The sequence below is a fragment of the Microtus pennsylvanicus genome, chromosome 1, assembly GCF_037038515.1.
Source record: "Microtus pennsylvanicus isolate mMicPen1 chromosome 1, mMicPen1.hap1, whole genome shotgun sequence".
In the NCBI taxonomy this organism is placed as follows: Eukaryota; Metazoa; Chordata; class Mammalia; order Rodentia; family Cricetidae; genus Microtus; species Microtus pennsylvanicus.
The window spans coordinates 27,097,975-27,119,449 of NC_134579.1; the positions used below are offsets into that span (position 1 = coordinate 27,097,975).

The window sequence follows — 21,475 nt, forward strand, 5'->3', positions numbered from 1 at the left end:
CATGCTTAAATTTTCTTATTATTTTTCCATTACCTTAATTCATAATCACTGAGTTTTCTAGCCTTTGCAGTATGCTGCCATTTCTCATGGTATTTGGATATCCTGTGAACATTTTTAGGGCTATATCTTTGTATCTATCAGCACTTATCTGCCCAAGTATGAAGTACATGAATGTGTAAAGTTGTCTCCTCTTCCTCCTCTTGCTTTTCTTCTTCTTCTCCTCCTCCTCCTCCTCTTCTTCTCCCATCTGTTCTTTCTTCCCTCCTACCTCTATTTACCTTTTTGTTTGCTCTGTGCTTAAATTTTATTTTGCTGTCTATTTTCATCTTTTCTTTCTTTTACTTTTATTTGCTAGTTTGTTCTTTCCTGGTAAACTATAAGCTTAAAGTTGAAAATATGTTTAATAGGCTTATTAAATTCTCACTGTATAACCAGCTTTTCCTATGCTCACTGATGGAATATTCTGTGTTAAACTATATAGAAAAATTATTCAGAGAGAATGATGATATACTACTACAGTTTATGCCAAATTTTTCACGTTTCTCTATTAAACACAATCCATTTTCAATACTCATAAAGATCAAATGTATAGTAATACGGAAAATAGTGCAATGGCAATATAGATTTTATGAAATTTAAGAAGGAAAGATATGAAGATAAAAATAGCTATTTTAGATTTGATTTCTGTTCTTCAAGAGCAAAATTTATATTTTGTTATTTTGTGCTTCAGGCTGAAGAGCCTATCAATAAGATAATGATGGAAATATTCTTTTCCACTTAGTCTTTCATCGTTTTTTTTATAAATAATTCTTTAATTATTCTTGAGAACAAATAGGGGTTAAATACAAATAGTAATTCTATAAGGTGAGAAATAATTTGGTAAGTTCTTTCTCAGGTAACCTCAAAGTTAAGTAGTTAATGTGAACAGTTTATGTTACTTTTGTCTCTGTAGATATATAATTTTGTCCTCATAAGTTGAGATATTTAAAGTTATTTTTTAAAAATCCGTACCTTTGAACTAAATTCACCTGAGATTGTATTGTTTCATCTGTATAGCTCTCTATTGTTATTTTACCTAATTTTCCATAGAAACAGAGAAACTAGAATAATTCACATAAAATGTAAGACTTGGAAGGGTGCTCAACAAAAACTTCTGATAATTGATTTTGTATTCTATTAAAGTAGATGATGAAAACATGTCTTTTGATCTTTGAGGTATTTCCAAAGAAGCCCATCCACATAGAAAGTCATGGCTTCTGATATACCTATATAAAATGTCAATGAATCTGCCACTCACAGTCCCAGGATCTAGCTTTTAAAGCTGATTTAGATTGGAATCTCCATAAACAAAACTATTATCTCTTGTATTGAGATTCTATTGTAACACTTTTAAGGGTTGCAGAATATATTTTTTCATCATTTATCACTAAATTAGAACACTTTAATTCAAAGAACATCTGACTCCATGTGATCAAAATTTGCTCATGACAGAAAGACTCCTACATGTCATTCCGAAGCCCACTTCTCCCTTTAATAAATTCTTAACATTTTTCTCAAGATACCACTTTAAAATTGTATATGAGATCCAAGGTATACTGCTTGGTATCTAATAAATATATTAATAAATACTTTGGGCTGGATAGACAGGTCATCAGGTAGGAGCACTTGTTAGACATTCAGAGAACTAGTTTGACTCCCAGCACCCATGTCAGGCAGCTCACAAACACTTATAGCTCTAGCACCAGGGAATCTAACACCCTTTTCTGGTCTAAAGGGCTACCCACATCCACAAGCATGTGAACATATGCTCACACATATAAACACATCAACTAAAATAAAAGTTAATCTTAAAACATCATTACTTTCTTTAATTTGTTCTAAAGTGAATTGTAAACAGGGATTCCAAAGCTAGAGAGACTGGTCATGTTTTAGAACACTTTTTCTTGTCCAAAGGAGAGAGTTCAGTTCTCCGGACACACAAGATTGTTCATAACTGTCTGTAACCACAGTTCCATAGATTCACAGCATCATCTTCTGGCCCTCTGAATGCGGCTGTCAACACCTGAGCTCAATTCCAATAAGCTCTTTTACAGGGATTCAGCATACTTTAATGAAGGTAAAGGTATTTAAGAAGAATTGTATAGACATTTTGTAGTCACTGTTCAGGGTATACCCAAGATGTCTCAGTGTTCGGGTGTACCCAAGATGCCTCATTGTTCTGGGTGTACCCAAGATAGCTCATGTTTAGGGTGTACTCAAGACATCTCATAGGACACTAGCAAGGTGCTAAAAGATGCTCACACAGCATTGATTCAGTCAGCAGCACATTGCATGAATGATGGGGACCCTGTCAGAATATGTTGTCTAGTGATAAAGCATCCAAATTTGTTTAAATAACCCTGACATTAAATTATGAAACTTGATAGCAACACATGTTCCAATACCCACGCCCATCTTTCAGGAACACAGGACTACACCTATGTGAAGAATCTGACAATATGAAACAGGAACATTTTGTGTTCAAGAAATAATTACATGTGGGAACAAAAGGTATGATTAAGAAATTAGAGGGGAAAAATAAAAATAATTCAATTGAATTTAACTAAAATTTTAAAAATAAGCAACTAATTTGAAAAACATCAGGATCCTAAGCACAGCTACAACACAGTGAACTAAATTATGAGTACTGGGAATTTCCAAACTAAAGGTCGTGACAAAATGATTGAAAAGGGAGAAAGGACTTGAGGAATTCAATTAGAATGCACGCATTACTTATAACTGGGTCTGAAAGTAACAAGATGGGGAATGAAGTAGGGATTATATTCGAAGAGACTTCAGTTGAGAATGTGCAAGTGTTAATCAATGATGTCAATGATGAAATCATAAAATTGGAGTTATTTGATGTGCCTAGTTAATAAGGAGAAGATCAAAGATGAACCTGACAGACCTGATTTAGACATAGATTCCACACAGGCTCAAAACCAACATCATCATGTAGCAAATCATCATAGAATTCCAGCCATTTTCTTGGTTAGCCCCACTTGACATTTCTAAGAGAATACATCTGCCTGAATTTTGTGCTTTCCACATCAGAAGGCTTTCTTTACAATATATTATAAACAAAATCTGAGGTGTTGAGAGTCTTTGGATTAATTTTCTTTACCAGCTTCTCCCTCAAACTGAGGGCACAAGAGAAGATAAATGGTCCCTCTGACATATGCAAGATACAGGATCTTTGCTTAAGGGGTACGGGGAAACCTGTGCAAAGGTTGGTCATTACAGTCTACTAGGAATTTCTTTGCCTTTTCTGGGCTTAGTCCCTACATGATACAGACCATGAAAACACAGTCATGCATAAATATAGCTGGATTTCAGATGTGTAAGCAGGAAGAATCACAGTGAATAAATTCCCCTGTGACCCAATGATTTAGAACAAAAACCTCTGCTCAGCCACACACAGATGAGATCCAGTGTCTCTGTCCTCCTATCACACAAAGATGATATTCAGTATCTTAGTCCTCCTATCCCACAGATGAGATCCATTATCTCAGACCTAATATCCCACACAGATGGGATCAACTATACTTCAGTCCCTCTATAACACAATGGCTATAAAATTTTCTCTCTCTTCTATTCTACAGTGTTTTTTTCTACTTTGATTCAATCCACAAAGGTTTACACTTGTGATTCTCTTACATGTTGGCTCCTTAGAATCATGACATTTATCATTATCCTGCTCTTGCTCTGACCTATTTCAATCTTACTCAGGTTTTCTTGGCCTTTAAGGCTAACGTGTCTTTGTGTGAAATATACAGCTAAAACTTTGTAAGCTATGCAGAACAATTTTGGAAAATGAACATCAATAGTGACAGGTAAAATTAGCCTTTAATAGATTGCACACAATGACCAAAATAACACAGTTCATTAACTTGAGAGATGCATGTTATGAACACTCAATACCATAAATATAAATTATTTTGTATAACATCTGACGAAAACATAAAAATTATGTCAAGAGGAAGAGCAGGGTATTTCATAGACATGACAGAATACGCATCAGTGTAAAACAGTCACTCATGGCATCTCTGACATAGCAGTAGCTCATTGTCCTAACTATAACAAAAGGACAACACCCATAAATATACGGTGCAGAAAACTATTCAAATTAGAGCTACAATTACAGAGATTAGTGTTGCACATTTATAAACCGGGAAGCACACAAATGCATCAAGGATGAGACAATAGGATACCACACCTGTTGCTGAGAGTATATAAACCCAGGTCTCCCACAGGGTGACATCCAAACTCAGAATTCTCTCAGATATATCCAGCTGAGCTCACATCTCCTCTCAACATGACCTACAGCTGCTGCTCTGGAAACTTCTCCTCCCGCTCCTTTAGACGTTGCCAGCAATATTCAGGTTCCTCCTGTGGCTCTTCCTACCCCAGCAACCTGGTCTACACCACTACCAGTTGTTCTCCCAGCCCATGCCAGGTGGAATCTTCTCTGAACACCAGATGTCAGGAGACCTGCATTGAGCCCACCGGCTGCCAGAGGTCCTGCGTGGTGTCCAGGCCCTGCCTGGTGGAATCCTCTGTGAACACCGGCTGTCAGGAGACCTGCATTGAGCCCACCAGCTGCCAGAGGTCCTGCGTGGTGTCCAAGCCCTGCCAGACAGCTTGCTACTACCCGAGGAGCTCCACACCTTGCAGTCCTTGCCAGGGAACATATGCTGGGTCTCTGAGCTTTGGATCCAGCAGCTGCCGTTCCCTGGGCTTTGGTTCTAGAAGCTGCTACTCAGGGGGCTGTGGATCCAGTAGCTTCAGATCTCTAAATTGTGGAGTCTCTGGATTCCCTTCCTTGAGCTTTGGATCTAGATATTTCTATCCAAGCTACTTGGTGCCTCTTTCCTGTCAACCTTGTTACAGACCAATCTGTGGATCAGGCCTCTATGGAATCAGCTGCTAAGTCTTTATGTTTCCTATTTCAAGTATGCTCGAAAGCTCTTGCTTCCCTGCCTAACACCTGCTGATATCATATCATCCTTCCTTTAACAGCTTCCTCTCCAAACTTCAGCTGATTATGAGATCAGTGGGTCACCCAAAATTATGCTCTACTCTCTATACTGATGATGTATTCAGATGCTATTTGCTTTCTCTCTAAGACCATTTGAAAAATGAAAATTTCATCTAATAAAGTTGTGCAATCTGATATCTTCATGCATTTTCTACATTATTGTTTCTTCACTCAGCTTCTGCGCTTGTGGTTTGGAAGATGTAAGATCAGTAGGATTTTCCAGCTGAATTGGGGGTATATAATTTGGCCTTAATTTGCTTTTCTTTATTTGGAAGTTGTCAATTCTAGCAAGATCATTATTCATGTCCAAACAACAGGGATCAACTAGAGTGAATTGCATGACATTAAAGTACATGAATTTCTGTTGAGCCAAGAAAACCAAACAAAGATAGAAATGCCAACACCAAGAAAACGATATTACATAATTTACAAGCTGAATTCTTTATTTAAGAGAAATATCAAGTCTATACTTTGAATGTAGATTTTCAGTCAGGAGAAAGTAGCTTTAAACAGTTCTCAGGACTGATGGACATTTACATAGAAGTGTACATGCTAATCTTGCTGCCTCATTTGACTCCCTAAGGACCCCGGCACATCATCTGCACACATAAGAAAAAGGGCAATAATCTTGGATCAAGAGGTGCTAGGAGCTTCCTACTACCTCCCAGGCTCAACTCCAATCAACTGAAGGGAAGGGCAACACTTCTATGAAGAGACTTAATTTACTAGGCTTTCTCTGTGTTTCAAAGAGAGTTGGATTCAATTAACATGATATAGTAACTTAAAGAAAATTTAAGATTACATGTATTATGGGCATTCAAGAGGGAAAAGAGGGAAAAATCACTCAAAATAGGCATTTTTAATGAACTACTGGAATGCAACATTTTAGAAACATTTTGTCCACTTGCAAAGATTCTTGGAATTGTCTACTACTGTGCCAGATACAGGGAAGGACATTTTTCCCTTACCTTCTATCCTTTATTGGTTGACATTTCTAATTTCCTGGGTATTCACAATAGTTAAAGAGAGAAATGACAGCAGACACTCCTTGGAAAAATTGAGATAAGGTGGTATGTACACAAAGATATACAGAGTATATATCAATAATAAATGCAAATCAAAACAAACAAAATCAGTGAAGCTAATGAGATAGGTGTGATACAGTAAATCATGCCACATGAAGGTTTTTTTGTAATAATTGAAGTCCCAGAGACTTTTGGAGTTAGGAGTTTCATATGTATTTTTACATGATCAAGAAATTTTGCCAGGATTTGATCTAAAAATTTTTACAAACTTCATTTTATTCCTCATTCCATTCCCCTCCTGTCTGAAACGAAAAATCTTTTTCCCCACACACATCTAATGGATCAGTGAGAATCATTCATCTAGTATTACCTTGATCTATGTAGCATGCTCTGAGAAATGATCAGACACAGGGTATGGCATGTGGTGTTATGTAGGAGTAACACAGCCTCTGTAAAAAAGACTAAAAATGCAATGATGCAATAGAGTGTCAACATTATTTGGAACACACATATATCATAGTACATTTCTATTTTCAATTTTGCTAGAATGTTGCAATGTGTCTAGAAATAGCACTACCATCTAGTGTGTCTGTCATGATTGTAAATACATCCCATCGTAAGAGTCCTACTTTATTTTCCATGACATCATCAGTACGTGTGGCTATTATCATCACTGTAACAACAGTAGTAAAATTTTGGAGAGTTTTATGAGGGTTCCTAAGATTGGATTGTGAAACCAAATTGCTAGAATTAAATTTAAATTTAATTTAATTTAAAATGTTTGGCAATCCTGAAGCGAAACTGACTGTATTTTATCCTCAGTGATATTTTTCTTTTGCTAGTGACATAGGAACATATACTCAGTGAGCTTCATTTTGTTATTTTGTGTTTTTTTGTCATGGTTTACTTCTCTAAATATGTCCATTTTTTATTGACGTGAGTGAAAATGATGAAAAATAAAGTAAATGTGTATCAAAGTGGTATGTCAACATCTCTTTGCAACTTCTAATATAGATGACCATCTTTTATATCAATTTTTCTATTTTAATTCTTTTAAAGTTCACACAGAAACTTGATCTATTATTTCCTCAAATTGAGATGCTTTATAGGATTGAAGATCCTAGATTTTACTAAAGATTTTTCATATACCTTTCATTTTTGTTAAGTGTTATGAAGTCTTAGGAACTCATACCCACACCCCTATCTATTCTTCAAGTCTGCCACCTCAATATTCCTACTTATTTTATTCATGGAAAATCAAAATGATCACTGCAGTAGTCTTTTTCGAGTATCTTGCCTTCCATTGATTCTCTAGGCTAAATAAAGAAACGGTATTTTCAAAGCTAGACTCAATTAGTATGACAATATATGGGGATTATATATTTGTGTCAGAGTGATCTCACCCAATATGATTTGTTCCCATTTTCTTCCACTTACCCAGCCATTTTATGGTTTCATTCTATTTACAGCTGAGTAATTTTCCATGTTTTTAAGTGCTGTAGTTTTCCCATTGTTTGATAAGCATCTTGACTTATTTGAATTCTTACTGGTTGGGAATGGAACCACAAGGAATATGGATGTGCATCTGTCTCTGTTGTAGGCTACTGCCTCTTGAATATATGCTCAGGAATGATCATAGCTTGGTTTTGTTGTACTTCTATTTCCAGGTTTTAGAAATCATCAGACCAAGTCCCACAGTGATTGTACTAGGTGACACCAGGACCATCGGTGTATAATGGTTTAGCTTTGATCCATCCATGTGGGTGCATTTATGGTCATTTATTATTAATCCTACCAAATCTGAAAGGGGGTGAGATCAAATCTTAAAGTGATTTTAACATATATTTTCCTGATTGTTAAGTATACTGACAGTTATGTCTGTGTTGTTGTTTAAGTTTAAAGTAGCCATGTGTATTTCTTCTTTTGAGAATTCATGTTTTCCATGGCCAATTTTCAATTGGTTGGTTGTTTGTAGGAGTGGAGGAAGCCACTTGTTCGTCAAGCAAGCCAAACTGAAATAATCACACAGAAACTATAATAATTAAAACACTGTTTGGCCGATTAGCTCTAACTTCTTATTGGCTAACTCTTTATTAAAAAATTTTTTTTGACTTTTTTTTATTGAAAAAATTTCTGCCTCCTCCCTGCCTCCCATTTCCCTCTCCCTACTCCCACCCCTCTCCCCTTCCCCCACTCCTTTCCCCCTCCTTCTCCAGTCTACAGAGTAGTATACTACTGTGTCTGATACAGGGACATTTTTCCTTACCTTCTTTCCTTTGTTGGTTGACATTTATAATTTACTGGATATTCAAAACAGTTAAAGGGAGAAATGACAGCAGATCCTCCTTATAAAAATTGAGATAAGGTGGTATGCTGCTCTTCCTGAAGCTGTAAGATACATTCATAACTTATTAGTTTTAAATTGTTGAAAAATATAATGTAGACACATAGTATTACATAATTTTTGTAGCACGTCCTTTATGTTCCAAAATATTGGCAATCAGTGTTTTCATTGCAATGTGATTCTAAGAATTTTTTTTCATATTGATGTCTTCAGTGTCACAATTATCATATAATAGTAGCTCTAAACTCTTCTTCCGTTTGTTTACTTTCTAAATTTTCTATGATTGTTGATGACTAATTTACATCATTGTGATTAAATGAAATAATTGGAAATTGATTTGATTTCCCTGTGTTTGTTGAGATAGTAATGTACTATAAGGCTCTCATGTGAAGAATAAATTCTTTTTAAAAGGAAATAAAAAGAAATGTATCCTACAAAATGTTCTATATGCTTAAGTTTGAAGGCAGAATCAAAACCAATACATTATTACCAACTTCCCAATGAGAAAAACCTGGAAAAATTCCACACAAAGAAGTTAGAGTAGTGACTTCAGCTATGTCGAAAAATGGAATAAATATATAGATATACTCCATGAGTTAAAAAGAAAATGTTTGAGTAAAATGAGAAATCAAATTCCAAATATGAAAGCAGAATTCAATAAAGAAATGGAATTTCTGAAGAAAATCAAAGCTGAAATGAGGTTAAAAAATCACAATATGCTACCTAAAAACCTCAGTGAAAATTGTCGTTAAATAATAGAACAAGGTGAAAATATAAAGTCAGGGATAAGTGACAAACAGTAGGAAATATATTATGTGGTAAACCTCAATGATAAATTTTAAAAGGAATATAAATGGAGCATGAAAGAGCTTTGGAACAAGACAGGAGGGAAGAACACTCAAATTATGTTCATAGATGAAGGAGACTACTAACAGAAATTCTTTTAAACCTAAGTAATGAGATACCTATACAGGTACAAGAGGCCTACTGAATAGTACCACACATGCAAGATAAGTACAGAAACACTGTAAGACATAAGTAAGTCACCAAATACACAGAATAATGAAAGTATATTAAAATCTGTAAGAGATAACTGGAGGCTCATTAAAATAATGCATGATTGTTGTATGGAAAACTTTAACATTTTGAGTTCTTAGAAATCTGTAATCCAATTTATAGTTTAAAAGAAAAGAACTTCTAGTTCATTCTGTTGTACCCAGAAAACTATCTATTAAATTGAAAGAATAGCACAAATCATCTACAATAAAGACCGAATAAAGTAATTTATGATCTGTAATCCTGATCTACACAGCATGCTGGAAGAAATTAGCTGGACTGCAGAAAAGGATGAACTGAAAAGGACATGGGCTATTAATAATCAATAGCAAATGAGTAAATTATAAGTACAAAGAGACACCCCCCCCGGAAAAACAACAAAATGATAAAAATGCAAAATTCTCAGGTATAGTTCAATGATCTCCAATTTTCAAAAAGGATGTGACTAACAAAATACATCATTTTTCTGCCTCTAATAAATGCATCTTGCCATTAGCAATAGATATCACATTTAGGTAAAAAGATGGAAACCAGTCTATCAACTATATGGACCTGTGAAATAAGCAGTTGTCAATAACTTCACAGTGGACAAAAACAAATTTAAACTAAAAGTTTTTAGAAGATGAAGGTCACCACTTTCATTGAAGAAATGTCATCAAGAGGATATTACAATTCTAACATATAAAAACACACTGTTTTAGGATATTTAATCAAATTGTGAACTTGAAGATTACATTATTTCCTGGGGGGGGGGGGAGTTGTTTCTAGTTATATGTTTGTAGTTATAGTGTGACTCAGCTCTAACACATTTCTTTAATCCAAGAATTTTTGGCTTATTGTAAACAGTATTAAATAAAAATAATATTCCATAGGTAAAGAGGTGAAGCAAGCAACCAGTTGACATGAACTAAGCATAGAGAGTAAGAGGGAGTCAGGAGGAAAGAGAGAGATACACAGGAAGTAGAACAGAGAGACATGGAATTGGAGGAGTCTTATTTGAGACAGTGTAGGAGGTAGGCAAAAGCTCTTCTTCTGACACACTGAAGGAGGAAAAAGCTCAGCCCGGTGCTTTCCTTGTCTCTCTGAACTAGCATGTTTTCACCATAGCACCTGGCTCCATAATCTTTATTGGTACAGCCGATGATTGAAATTTTGTTAAAAAAATTTCTCAAATGCATGTCATGATCACATGGCCAGATTAATCACACCAGCTGTGCACAAACTGAGAAGCCATTGGATTTGGTAAGATACCTAGAAGTTCTCAAGAAGAAAGTTAAGTAAAATTAAAAGGAAAACTTTCCCATGTTTAGGATGGGAAATATCATAATACAGTGTGTTATGACAGTATAAGATTATATTTTAGATGGTGTGAAGGTAGCAGAAAATAAAAAAAATGACATAACCAAGGTAAATAATATAATTGAAATGGAAACAATATCGACCATAATTACTACCAGTCTGGTAATTTATACTTTATTCTTAATACCCATAGTGTTTTTTGTGCCAAAAGTTAAAGATGGATTGATAAGATTCAAGCCTTAGAATTATAAATAAAAATAAGAAAAAATCTTAGACATAGAAAGAGGAATTTAGACAAGTCTACCACTGTATAAAGAAACTGAAAGGAGATGGCCCAAGGTTATAAGAGCAACCTTAGTTTATCCAGTTATAATACAGAAACTATAACAGATTATAAACACCCCTGAGATTAAATGAAAATTAAATGGAGTCCGTTAGAAATATTAGATTTTGTTAGATTTAAGGAAGTGATCATTTTATATGGTATTCATTCATCCTATGCTAAACATATGTCAAATTCATGGGCAACTAAGAATAGAATTTTTCCCCAACCCTTAAAAGAATTGACAAGAGCAATATTAGAAAATAGTCCTCATTTAAAAGGGTGAATATTGTGAAAGAGGGAGCTAGGGCTATAGAATGACAAAATAGGGCTAGAGGTGTTAGTTTTTCCCAGAACCAGTTTCTAGGTTTAAATCATTATGCTGAGTCTCAAAGGCAGCTTGAATAGATGATCATGCCTTAGCACTAAGTCATTTAGAACCTTTAAATTCTTAGGACAAGGTTGAAGAATTAGGAAAGAGGTTTGAGTCATTTACTAGAATATTACAAGGCCTAAAAAAAGCCTTCACTAATGTTTTGCAAAGTCAGATTCCTGTTTGAATAGAATTGTATCATATCTAGAAGTCAGACAAATATTAATTATTTAAATCTTTGGCTTTAATTCTAATTCAGATTGCAAAAGGGTGATTAGGCCTTTATAGACAAGATCAGCCCCAATAGATGAATTGATGGAGGAAGGTCATTGGTTAAATAAAAAGAAACTGCTCGGTCCTCATTGGTTAGAAGATAGGTGGGAGGAGTAAACAGAACAGAACGCTGGGAGGAAGATGAAGTGAGCTCAGACTCCACAGCTCTCCTCTCCGGAGCAGACACCTCAGAGAGACGCCATGCTCCCCCCTCCAAGGAAGATGCACCCGATGAAGCTCCGACCCAGGATGGACTTAGGCTAGAATCTTCCCGGTAAGCGCACCTAAGCAGCCAGGTAAGACATGCTGAATCTTTCCAGGAAGACCTGTGCTACATAGAATATTAGAAATGGGCTAGTCCAGGTGTGAGAGTTAGCCGAGAAGAGGCTAGATAGAAATGGGCCAAGCAGTGATTAAAAGAATACAGTGTCCATGTAATTATTTCGGGGCATAACTAGCCAAGCAGGCGGCTAGGGTGTTGGGGACGCAGCCCCGCCACCCATATTACTACAATGAATGGATTAGAATTACAAATGATAGTGGTTCTCATATTTATGATGCTACTCTGAAAGGATAAGCAATTTCTAAAAGTTTTAACAAAAACATCAAAATGTCAGATGAATAAATTGCAATAAGCAAGGACATTTGAAAAGGGATTGTAGGCAAGGCACTTCTAGAGACAATGCTTTTTCCAGTGATAATCCAAACAGAAGGCCTGAGGTTTTTGTAGTATGCAGAAGGTATGGAAAAAGCCAGCATTGGCCTAATGAATGCAGATCAACAATGGACAGGCAAGACAATTTGTTTGCAGAGTTTGGAGAATTAAATTTCAGCATACCATACATACATATTGAAGATTTCAATAGACAACTTCTCTAAGTTCTGAAAATTGTGATTCTGCAATTACACATTTATTTGAAGTTATGGCCATCATGGAGATATATGCACAAATTAAGACTGACAATATTCCAGCATATGTCTCCAGTAAAATGAAGCCATTCTTCACATATTACAATATAAAGCATACTACAGGCATAACACACTGTTCTACATGGCAAGCAGTTATAGAAAGATCTAATTGTACTTTAAAAGATATACTTAACAAACAGAAAAACCACAAGGATAGATTATACAGCGTTTTATTAATGAGAAAGTAACAACATCTATGGAGAGACATTGGATAGTAGAAAAAAAACTGCTGAATTAAATCATCTTGTTTATTTTAAAGAGATATTGACCTCAGAATGGAAAGCAGGATATGTGTTAAGCTGGAGAAGAAGTTTTGACTTTGTTTCCATGGGAGAAGAAAAGCTGTGGATACCATCAAGATTGAAAACTATTAGATTTGTACAGGAGAGACTAAATGCATATGGAAGAGAAATATTCCATCAGACAGCTTGGTAATTCAGTTGAAACTAACTTATAAAGACTAACAGTTGGCTTTCTTTCATTCAGACAAGAAAAAATAAAAAGATAATATTTTCAAATGATAATTTACCAAAAACACACAAACTTTACAGCCATGAATTGAAAATAGGTTTTCTTAACCCATGTGTCTTAATTTCATGTCAGAATATTAGATGATAGATTGCCATATGGCCCATGCCATCTTTGACATTATCTTTTGAGTTTTATTAAATAAAAAGAATATTTTTGGCTTTTGGTAGTAAAAACACAAGTAAGAGATTTAAATTATTTTAAATGTATTTAAAGGTTGCTACAGTTCAAACATGTTTTCTAAATCTGTAAGTGTTGGAGTGATTTAGATATAAGATAAAATGTTTGGGCAAGGCAGTGTTAGCCCATGTCTTTAATCCCAACAGAGACTATTTCATCTCTCTAAGTTAGTTGTTTTCTAAATTCTAGAGATAGAGTGAACAGGTGGGGGAGGGCAAGGATTTAATCCCAACACACCCAGGGACAAACATCAGATACAGTTCCTAATTGGTATGATTGTGCACTAGAGAAAGCACATGCCATATTTACAGATTATTATAAAAACCCTCTACAGAGTTACTAGAAAAACAGCTAATTTCCACTGGGGATGGAAAAAAAGAACAGCTATTGTGAGTGCTGGTAAGATCTTCTCCACTTATGCAACCCTGGCCAGTATTAAACAGAATCATATTCTGATTATAGATATTACATGGGTGAATTGGCAACTGGAAACTTTTCATAAAGCAAAAAGGAGCCCATCAACACTTTTTGTTGGCTTCTATTGCAAATGCTTTCCATATATGGAGAAAACATATTTGCTCTTTGAGATGAGGAATGGAGTACTTTATATTCAGCAATTGTCAACCACACTACGGTTATAGGGTGTCCATAAAATGATGGATAGGATCTATTCTTGGACAGAATTTTTTCAGGCTCAGCCATGCAAAGGTAATACAGTTGAACAGATATCTATCTGAATTTTTTTGTCACCAGGATGTGTCAACAAAGAAGTTTGTGTTCTCCCACACTGAGCACTGAGGTAATAGCTCAGTTGCCTGTAATCCCCATCCCTATATGTAGTAATATGGACGTGGCGGCGGGGCTGCATCCCCAACACCCCAGCCGCCTGCTCGGCTAGCTTATGCCCTGAAATAATTACACAGACACTGTATTCTTTTAAACACTGCTTTGGCCCTTAGCTCTAGCCCTTACTGGCTAATTCTGATATCCCAATCAACCCATCTCTAACAATCTGTGAGCACCGGTCTTACCGGGAAGATTCTAGTTCAGAGCTTCATCGCGTGTGTCTGCCCAGGAGCCGGTAGCATGGCGTCTCTCCTGCGTCTGCTCCGGAGAGGAGAGCTGTCGAGTCTGACCTCACTTCCTCTTCCTCCCAGCGTTTTGTTCTGTTTACTCCACCCACCTAAGGGTGGGCCTATCAAATGGGCCTAGCAGTTTCTTTATTGCTTAGCCAATGAAATCAACAGATTGATATATGACACTCCCACATCACCTATACCAATAAATCCTTTCCCAAAATAGACACCAATTGGACTGTGGGGATCAATGAAATGATCACAACATTTGGCTAAGGCATGGTTTATTAACCACTGATGGAACCAAAATTAATGAAAAATGGCAGCCCATATACCGGGAGATGAAATGGCTGTTGTAGTGAGAAGGGGGCTGCATTACCAGTGCCTGCCTATCTTAACCCCCGAAATAACCACATGGAAATCGTATAAATTAAACACTGCCTGGTTCATCATGTCTAGCCTCATATTGGCTAACTCTCACATCTTAATTAACTCACTTCTATTAAATATGTGTATCACCACATGACTGTGGATTACCAGGAAAGATCCTAACCTACGTCTGTCTCAAGTCGCAGATTCATGGTGTCTGCCTGACTCTGCTTTCTTTCTCCCATATTCTGTTCGGTCTATTCCACCTATCTAAATTCTGCCCTATCAAAAGGCCTAGGCAGTTTCTTTATTTGACCAATGAAAGTAACACGTAGAAAGAAGATCCTCCTACACCAAATGGCTAATACAGAGGAAGGAACCACAAAATCAGCACAATACTGAACTAATAGCAGGACTCTTAACTATAAGACAAACAAACAAAGCCCCTCTATTTTCTCCAATTCATGGTGCATGTGCAATGGTATGGATGTATGATCATCAAAATGGAAAACCACTAACTGTCAGATAAGTGGCAAGGACATCTAGTCATGGAAGGCATGAATGGAAAAGGCACAGCCTAGCAAAACTTAGCAAAGATGTCAAATTTTATATAGCTCACAAAAGCAAGACTAACAAAATGTCTGAGAATAATGAAATAGTTGACAGAGTGTCATCATGTTAATTAAAACTATAATATTCAAAATTTCTAGGGAACAAACTCAATATAAATCCATAAGAATGATAGATTACTCATTAGAAAAAGTTGACAGTTCACCCCTAACACTGAAAAACAGGGGGAATGGAGAACCAGATTAAACCAGGACAACTCTATGAGAATAAAGATTTTAATGATGCCATAGGTAGAAAGAGGTTAATCACAAAACATGTGAAACAGAGGCAGGCATATAATATTTATAGTGTTTTAAATTTAAAATGCACTTGTTAAAGGGAGCCTGAAATTTAAAGTGAATGTCTATTGTGGAATAAAAAGAAATACACTTAAACTTTGATATATATATATATATATATATATATATATATATATATATATATGTACATTTCTCTGTTCTCTATGCATACTTATGGCATGTTTAGTTTCAAAATTTCAGAAGAATTTTTTGATTGAAAGATAATATACTTTCTGTTGACAAAATCTTTATTCCATAGGAAAGATAAAATATACCAAAAAGAAAAGAAACTCCCCAGAGTTTGGATTGGGGCAGGGTTTTCCTTCTGTCTTTCCAGATAAAGACAAGAAATCAAGATAAGAAGCTGGAGATCTTTCACTAAACAAGTAAAAGATCGTCAAGGAACAAATTCAAAGAAAAAAGGTAGACAGGCCAAATGGTATCACCCACCAACCTCCAACTGATTGGTCTGAAATCCCAGCTCAGAGCCCGAGATTAGCACTGGCACCCATGACACTATGTTGCCTGAGGGCCTGCCCCTTCCTGCTGGAGGACCACATGATACTGAATGCTGTGTTCTACCTATCCAGGATTGTGATTAAGCTAACAAACACCAGCCATAAATTCATCTTTTGCCTACAAACTGCTCAGAATAGTTAGATGGTTGAGTCATATGAGAATGATATGAACACTTTACAGTACTTTGAACTCAGAAATACTTAATCCTTAGACTGCCAAATACAACCAAGTTAGACATTGTGTAAATCTTGGCAGGAATAGCTTAATTACTGTAAATAGTTTTACTGTGTTAGAGTTCAAACCTTTCCTTTTCATTTAGAAAAAGTGGGACATGTTTCAGGATGTTTGATCTTACTCTGGAACCAGAGGTTGTTTTATTTATTAGAAAAACCTGTTTCTAGTTCTGGTGTGGCTTTGCCAGTGCAAACGCCTTTAATCCAAGAGCTTTCTGCTTATTGTAAACAGGATTAAATCAAAAAGCATTCTATAGGTCAGGAGGCAGAGCAATCAACCTGACGACAGGAAGTAATAATCATAGAGAGTAGAGGGAGTCAGGAGGATGGATAGAGAGATGCACAGGAAGTAGAATGGAGAGCCACTGTGCTGGAGGAGTCTTGTTTAGGACACCATAGGAAGTAAGATAAAGTAACTTTTTCTGGGATATTGGCAGAGAAGGAATATTGTTAACTGGGTGATTACTTTGCTTCTCTGAACAAGCAGGGTTTCACCATAACATCCGGCTCCTGAGTATTTATTGGCAAAGTGGAAAGATTGGGATTTTAGTAATATGTATATATATATATATATATATATATATATATATATATATATATATATACAGATGAATCGAATATCATGAAAAAAATTCTACCAAATTTACAACCAAAAATTGAGCCCAATTCAGTGAAGTCCTTAGGCAAACACTCTCATTTACTGCCTTCTTCCAAGGCTTTCCAGATATGAATGCTCCTTGCTGAGGCAGCTATGATCTGGTCCTCACTTCTCCTCCCTCCATCTCCTGCTGTGGAACTCCTGAAGTCTGAGTACTTTAACCCTGCTCTCCAGCCCATGAACTCTATTGTTAGAGAATCCCTGCCCTGGCCCAGCCCTGCCACTTCCCTTTGGGTCACAACTGAGACAGCCCTAAAGTTGTAGTCTGTGTGCACCTGTCCCTGGTCATCTATGGTCTGTTCCGGGAGACCAGTACTACCTTCAGGACCAAACTGACACACTAAAGGACAATACACTATTGCTTTCTTTTCCTGGCTCTTATTGCAAGCAAACTACACCCAAATCTTTAATGTTGACAATCAGACTAAAACAAATGAATAAAAACCGTTCAGCATTGTTTCTAGTTTGGCTGAAGATGAGTTTCAGAAGCATCAGGAAGATGCCCTGATTCCTAGACCCAGTTATTACCACTTAAGATGGTTGTCATTCTCCTTTTAAATATTTTGAGAAGATAGGAAAAAATAGTGCATAAACTTTGGGTAGAAGAGATATCATTATTTCAGATGAAAAGAAGTATCTGTCTTGAAATTCTTTGGAAGTTGACTATTCTATTCTCTTGGTTGAAAACTCGTATTTAATAATAGACTTAAATATTTTTTCCTGAAAATATACATAAACCCCTGAAGTATATAATAATACTCTCTTGATGGATAACATTTTAGTCATACACTTCAATCATAGGCAGTGCTCACATTTATGAGTCTTATTTACATTCAAATTAAACTCTTCCAATTACTAACTACTACAAATAAGGAGTATTCCCCCAACCAAATTAATTATTCTCAAACATAAATTGTATAAATTTTGATCTTTAATGAAGTCTCATATATCCATAAATATATAATAACAATATCATAATAGTAAGAAAAATAAATTAAAGAAACAGATTGCATAAATTTATTGAATTAAAATTTTAGTTATCAAACATATTTGAATGTACAGGAAATAGAATAACATTAGCACAAAATTTAAGGTATAATATGGGATTACACATGAAGATTTTAACAGAAGATGAGTTTGAAAGAATTGTCAGTAGAAAGACAAATGGTAGAAGATGAGAATAATAAATCATCTACAGGACATAGAGAATTTGATTGTGATATTATAGGAATATGGAGACTTAGCAGTCAAATTCCTAGAAGGCAATGCCATAGACTGATCTATAAGAAGAGGGTTGGAATGTTGTAGAAGCCAAGTATTCGGGGTAGTAGAATCCAGACCCATAACACAGGGAAGGCAAGCCATAGATTCCGCAATTCAGAGATCTCAAGCCACTGGATACACAGCCCAGGGAACGGCAGCTGCTGGATCCAAAGCTCAGAGATCCAGCACATGTTCCCCAGCAGGGACTGCAAGGTGTGGAGCTCCTCGGGTAGTAACAGACTGTCTGGCAGGGTCTGGACACTACACAGGACCTCTGGCAGCTGGTTGGCTCAATGCAGGTCTCCTGACATCTGGTGTTCACTGAGGATTCCACCTGGCAGGTGCTGGGAGAGCAACTGGTAGTGGTGTAGACCAGGTTGCTGGGGTAGGAAGAGCCACAGGAGGAACCTGAATATGGCTCGCAATGTCTAAAGGAGCGGCTGGAGAAGTTTCTAGAGCAGCAGTTGTCGGGCATGTTGAGAGATGTGAGCTTAGCTGGATGTACATGAGAGGATTCTGAGTTTGGATGTCACCCTGTGGAGAGCTGGGTTTATGTACTCTCAGCAACAGGTGTGGTACCCAGTAGTCTCATCCTTGATGAATCTGTGTTTCCTAGTTTACAAATGTTGAACAGTAATCTCTGTAATTGTAGTTGTGTTTGAATAGTTTTCTGCACAGTATATTTATGAGTGTTGTAACAAATGTCAAAGAGCTACTCCTATCTACAAAATGCTATGACTATTTTATATCGATGCCTGCCCTATCATAGCTATAGCAGCCCTTCCCTATCCTCTACCATTAGATACCTTCTTGTACTTGGTGGATTACTCTTGTTCTGCTAGTGAATGCTTCTTCTGTAAAACTGGAAGAGATGATGCTAATTATCTGGATACTGGATCTATTTCTATATGAATGAGCATTCACAAGAAGGTTTCATCTTATCAACCTCAATTACCATCCTGTCAAACTTCCTTATGGTAACTCAGTGTGGGGAACACAACACAATTATACCTTGCAATTTACTGTTACATATTCTGTATCAAATTGAATAACGACAGATTCAAATCAGATAAAAGCAACATACCAACAAGGGCAGCTGGAAACTGGGAGCGGGTATTGTGTATTTACAGGCAGGTTGTTGAAAAGTATCTCATCTGAAAGAGCTCCTCTTTTTCAATGAAAGGAAGAAATATCCATAATAATAAAAATGAAGGAACAGGGAGGGATTCACAATCTTTCCATTGAGCTCTGTGACTGTGTTTTTGTTGTTGTTGGTTTTTTTTTGTATTTTAAAAACATGATTTTGGAATATTTTAAGGCTGTCTTGGAATGTGTTATCTCTCCTCTGTCCTTTCCTTCCTCCGCAATGATGAGACTGAACGTATATGCCATCTTGTTCTATTGCACTTTTGCATTGTGATCTGTCTAATTTCAAAGCCCTAATAATTTTTTTTGCAAGTTAAGCATACTTAAATTTTCTTTTCTCCTTCCATTACCTGCATTCATAATCATTGAGATTTCTAGCCTTTGCAATATGCTACCATTTCTCATGTTATTTTGATATCCTGTGAACCTTTTCAGGGCTATATCCCTGTATGCATCAACACTTATCTGCCCAAGTATGAAGTACATGAATGGGGGAAGTTCTCTCCTCCTCCTCCTCTTCCTCGCTTTCTTTATTCATGTAATCCTTTTCTTTTCCCATGTGTTCTTCCTCCCTCCTACCTCTTTTTTGTTTGTTCTGTGCTTAAATTTTACTTTGCTCTCTATTTTCATCTTAACTTTCTTTTACTATTATTTGCTCATTTGTTCTTTCATAGACTTAAAGTTGAAAATATGATTAATAATATTATTAAGTTCTCACTGTATAACCAGCATTTCTTATACTCGCTGATAGAGTATTCTCTGTTAAACTATATAGAAAGAATATTCAGATAGAACGGGGATGTACTACTACAGTTTATGGCAAATTTTTCACATTTCTCTATTAAACACAATCCATTTGCAATACTCATAATGATCAAATGTATAGTAATATGGAAAATAGTGTAATGGTAATATAGACTTTATGAAATTCAAGGAGGGAAGACATGAAGATAAAAATTTAGCTATTCTATTTTTGAATAAAATTCATATTTTGTTATTTTGTGTTTCAGGCTGAAGAGCATTTCAATAAGATAATGGTGGAAGTATTTTTTTCCACTTAGTTTTTCATTGTTGTTTCATAAATAACTCTTTAATTATTCTTGTGAACAAATTGGTGTTAAATGCAAATAGTAATTCTATAAGGTGAGAAATAATTTGTTACTGTATGTCTCAAGTACCCTGCATGTTAACTGGTATATGAATAGTTTATCTTACTTTTGTGTTTGTAGATATATAATTTTGCCCTCATAATTGGAGATAATGTTTAAAGTTTTTAAAAAAATTTCTACCTTTGAACTAAATTCACCTGAGATTGTATTGTTTCATCTGTATAGCACTCTATGATTATTTTACCTAATTATTCATAGAAACAGAGAAACTAGAATAATTCACATAAAATGTAAGACTTGGAAGGGTGCTCAAACAAAAGTCTCTTATATTTGATTTTGTATTCTCATTAGTAGATGATGAAAATATGTCTTTTGATCTTTGAGGTATTTCCAAAGAAGCCCATCCACATAGACAGTCATGGCTTCTGATATACCTTTATAAAATGTCAATGCATCTGCCACTCATAGTCCCGGGATCTAGCTTTTAAAGCTGACTTAGATTGGAATCTTCATGAACAAAACTATTATCTCTTGTATTGAGATTCTATTTTAACACTAGTAAGGGTCACAAAATGTATTCTTTTCATAATACTTCATTAAATTAGAACTCTTGAATTCAAAGAACATTTGACTCCATGTGATCAAAGTTTGCTCATGACAGAAAGACTCCTACATGTCTTTCTGAAGCCTACTTCTCCCTTTAATAAATTCTGAACATTTTTCTCAAGTTACCTCTACTAAAAATTTA

General features: G+C 35.8%; 2 protein-coding genes across 3 annotated transcripts; one reads left to right on the forward strand and one right to left on the reverse strand.

Annotated features, from left to right (window-relative positions):
- Positions 1-4,309: 4,309 nt before the first annotated feature.
- LOC142838455 (keratin-associated protein 13-1-like) lies at positions 4,310-4,969 on the forward strand. Of its 2 annotated transcripts, XM_075953941.1 has the most exons (2): positions 4,310-4,557; positions 4,648-4,969. In XM_075953941.1, exons 1-2 carry the CDS (start codon positions 4,355-4,357, stop codon positions 4,967-4,969), a joined length of 525 nt encoding a protein of 174 aa, XP_075810056.1. In that variant the 5' UTR covers positions 4,310-4,354. The 2 variants fall into 2 exon arrangements, with proteins under 2 accessions (XP_075810056.1, XP_075810048.1); XM_075953933.1 differs by having other exon boundaries at positions 4,355-4,969.
- A 13,495-nt stretch (positions 4,970-18,464) lies between these two features.
- On the reverse strand, positions 18,465-18,947 carry LOC142838471 (keratin-associated protein 13-1-like). Its single transcript, XM_075953952.1, has one exon. The coding sequence runs from the start codon at positions 18,945-18,947 to the stop codon at positions 18,465-18,467; it is 483 nt and encodes a 160-aa protein (XP_075810067.1).
- Between the last annotated feature and the right edge of the window lie 2,528 nt (positions 18,948-21,475).

Excerpts from the sequence above, each read along its gene's own strand:
- LOC142838455 (XM_075953933.1), top strand. The coding sequence starts at position 4,355 with ATGACCTACAGCTGCTGCTCTGGAAACTTCTCCTCCCGCTCCTTTAGA.
- LOC142838471 (XM_075953952.1), bottom strand. The coding sequence starts at position 18,947 with ATGCCCGACAACTGCTGCTCTAGAAACTTCTCCAGCCGCTCCTTTAGA.